At 46.7% G+C, this 2,500-nt stretch overlaps 1 protein-coding gene across 1 annotated transcript in view; it reads left to right on the top strand.

Moving 5' to 3' along the window:
- The first annotated feature begins 788 nt into the window (after positions 1–788).
- The window catches only part of tenm1 (teneurin transmembrane protein 1), a 10,006-nt gene continuing 8,294 nt past the window's right edge, over positions 789–2,500 (top strand). Inside the window, exon 1 of the mRNA XM_047809659.1 lies at positions 789–859. Coding sequence (XP_047665615.1) covers positions 789–859 — 71 coding nt within the window. The remainder of the gene's footprint in view (positions 860–2,500) is intronic.

Below are 2,500 nucleotides of genomic sequence, written 5' to 3'. Positions count from 1 at the left end.
AGACAGACAGACAGACAGACATTGAGACAGACAGACAGACAGTGAGACAGATAGACAGGTGGTGAGACAGACAGACAGGTGAGGGTGTGTTTCCCCGTGAGGACGGTGTGTATTAATGCTGATGTAGAAGGGAGAGAGACAGACAGTGAGACAGACAGAGAGACAGTGAGACAGACAGACAGACAGTGAGACAGACAGACAGGCGAGAGCGTATTGCCCCTTGAGGACGGTGTGTATTAATGCTGATGTAGAAGGGAGAGAGACAGACAGTGAGACAGACAGAGAGACAGTGAGACAGACAGACAGACAGTGAGACAGACAGACAGGCGAGAGCGTATTGCCCCGTGAGGACGGTGTGTATTAATGCTGATGTAGAAGGGAGAGAGACAGACAGTGAGACAGACAGAGAGACAGACAGACAGACAGACAGACAGTGAGACAGACAGACAGGTGAGGGTGTGTTTCCCCGTGAGGACGGTGTGTATTAATGCTGATGTAGAAGGGAGAGAGACAGACAGACAGGCGAGGGCGTATTGCCCCATGAGGACAGTGTGTATTAATGTTGATGTAGAAGTGCGTCTCGGGGACCAGGCTGCTCTGTAATCAGGCAGGACGTCATCGCCGCTCTCGCTGGTCCTCATGAGCAAACCCTGATTAAATTGTTTTAATTGAAGCGCTTGTTGGATGAAGAGCTCGTTTCTGGAAGTCGGCGTTGGAGTCTTCTGAGGATTGTGGGTAATTTTGTTATTTCCGTATCATAATCATAACGGCTGTTATTATGTTTAAAAATGAGTCTGAGGTTTGCAGTCTACGTCGTGTGGAACTACAGCGAAGCTTCGGAAAATCGCCTGAAGACCAAGTGAAGGGAGTTTTAGTTGAATTTTAGTCCACTGACTGAAATCAGGTCCACAGATCCCTGTATTTACCGGACCTTACATTCCCACATCCTAGTTTTCACAATGCCTTATATATCCAGGTCCTTATATTCCCAGGTCCTTATATTCCCAGGTCCTTATATATCCAGGTCCTTATATTCCCAGGTCCTTATATTCCCAGGTCCTTATATATCCAGGTCCGTATATATCCAGGTCCTTATATTCCCAGGTCCTTATATATCCAGGTCCTTATATTCCCAGGTCCTTATATTCCCAGGTCCTTATATTCCCAGGGATCTGTATTCCCAGACTTGCCATAAAATCAAAAACATATCTTTCCAGATGCCTCCATTCCCAAGACTTTATATTCCAGTGTCCTTATATTTCCAGGGTCCTCAGTATTCCAGAGGAGTCTCTGTGTTCCCAATGCTTTATTTTACAGAGTACCCATATTCCCAGTACCTTCTATTTCCAGGTCGCTATATTCCAAAGGTGGGGTCACGGTGGCTTAGTGGTTATCACGTTCGCCTCACACCTCCAGGGTTGGGGGTTTGATTCCCGCCTCCGCCTTGTGTGTGTGGAGTTTGCATGTTCTCCCCGTGCCTCGGGGGTTTCCTCCGGGTACTCCGGTTTCTTCCCTCGGTCCAAAGACATGCATGGTAGGTTGATTGGCATCTCTGGAAAATTGTCCGTAGTGTGTGAGTGTGTGTGTGAGTGAGAGTGTGTGTGTGCCCTGTGATGGGTTGGCACTCCGTCCAGGGTGTATCCTGCCTCGATGCCCGATGACGCCTGAGATAGGCACAGGCTCCCCGTGACCCGAGAAGTTCGGATAAGCGGTAGGAAATGAATGAATGTATTCCAAAGGCTCAATATTTCCACTTCACTGTGTTTCCCTAAGACGTTACATTCCGAAATCTCTGTATCACCAAACCCGAGTGTTCCTGAGTTCCACTATTGGCAGCTCGAGCGTGTATTTAAAATATTACCCGTTTAAATACGCAGCGTTATTGTAGTCATTGAAGTGATTTAGCTGATGCTCGGCTAGTTTGAAGTCGTACATTTCCGACGTGTGTGTTGTATTATTCAGGAGCCGGTTCACTTCAGCACCTGAGGGAAGCGGGTGGGAAATGAACCGAACCAAAATACCCCGAAACCTCACAGCGTTTGAAGGACAAGAGCACAACATGGATTCTATAAAGGCAGAAAGTCAATATGACATTATTAAATTAAAAAGCGTGACATTTCAGCGTCCTTACAAAACCTTCATCATTTCTCGTAAGTGGCCTGAAATGTCATGTTTTTAATTCAATACAATTTAATCGATTTTATGTTGTTCAACGGGAAATGTTCAAATACCAATTCATTGTCCACTTGAATTATTTACTGAACCTAACAATGCCAAAGAAAATGCATGTGTGTTATATAACAAAGAGGAACCTTAGTCTCTCAGGCTGAAGCCACATGGAGGCGAGGGCACGGGGGAACCGTGAGAAGATCGTAGCCACCTCTGAACACATGCTATAGGAGCTCTAGATACAGAGGGGGGGGATTTAGGGGGGAAGTCATGGCCTAATGGTTAGAGGGTCGACAATACCACGACTGAGGTGCCCTTGAACTGCTCCCCG

The sequence above is a fragment of the Tachysurus fulvidraco genome, chromosome 26 (genome assembly GCF_022655615.1).
Source record: "Tachysurus fulvidraco isolate hzauxx_2018 chromosome 26, HZAU_PFXX_2.0, whole genome shotgun sequence".
Classification (NCBI taxonomy): Eukaryota; Metazoa; Chordata; class Actinopteri; order Siluriformes; family Bagridae; genus Tachysurus; species Tachysurus fulvidraco.
The sequence above is the reverse complement of the archived record's forward strand: the minus strand, read 5'-3'. Positions and strand labels throughout refer to the sequence as shown.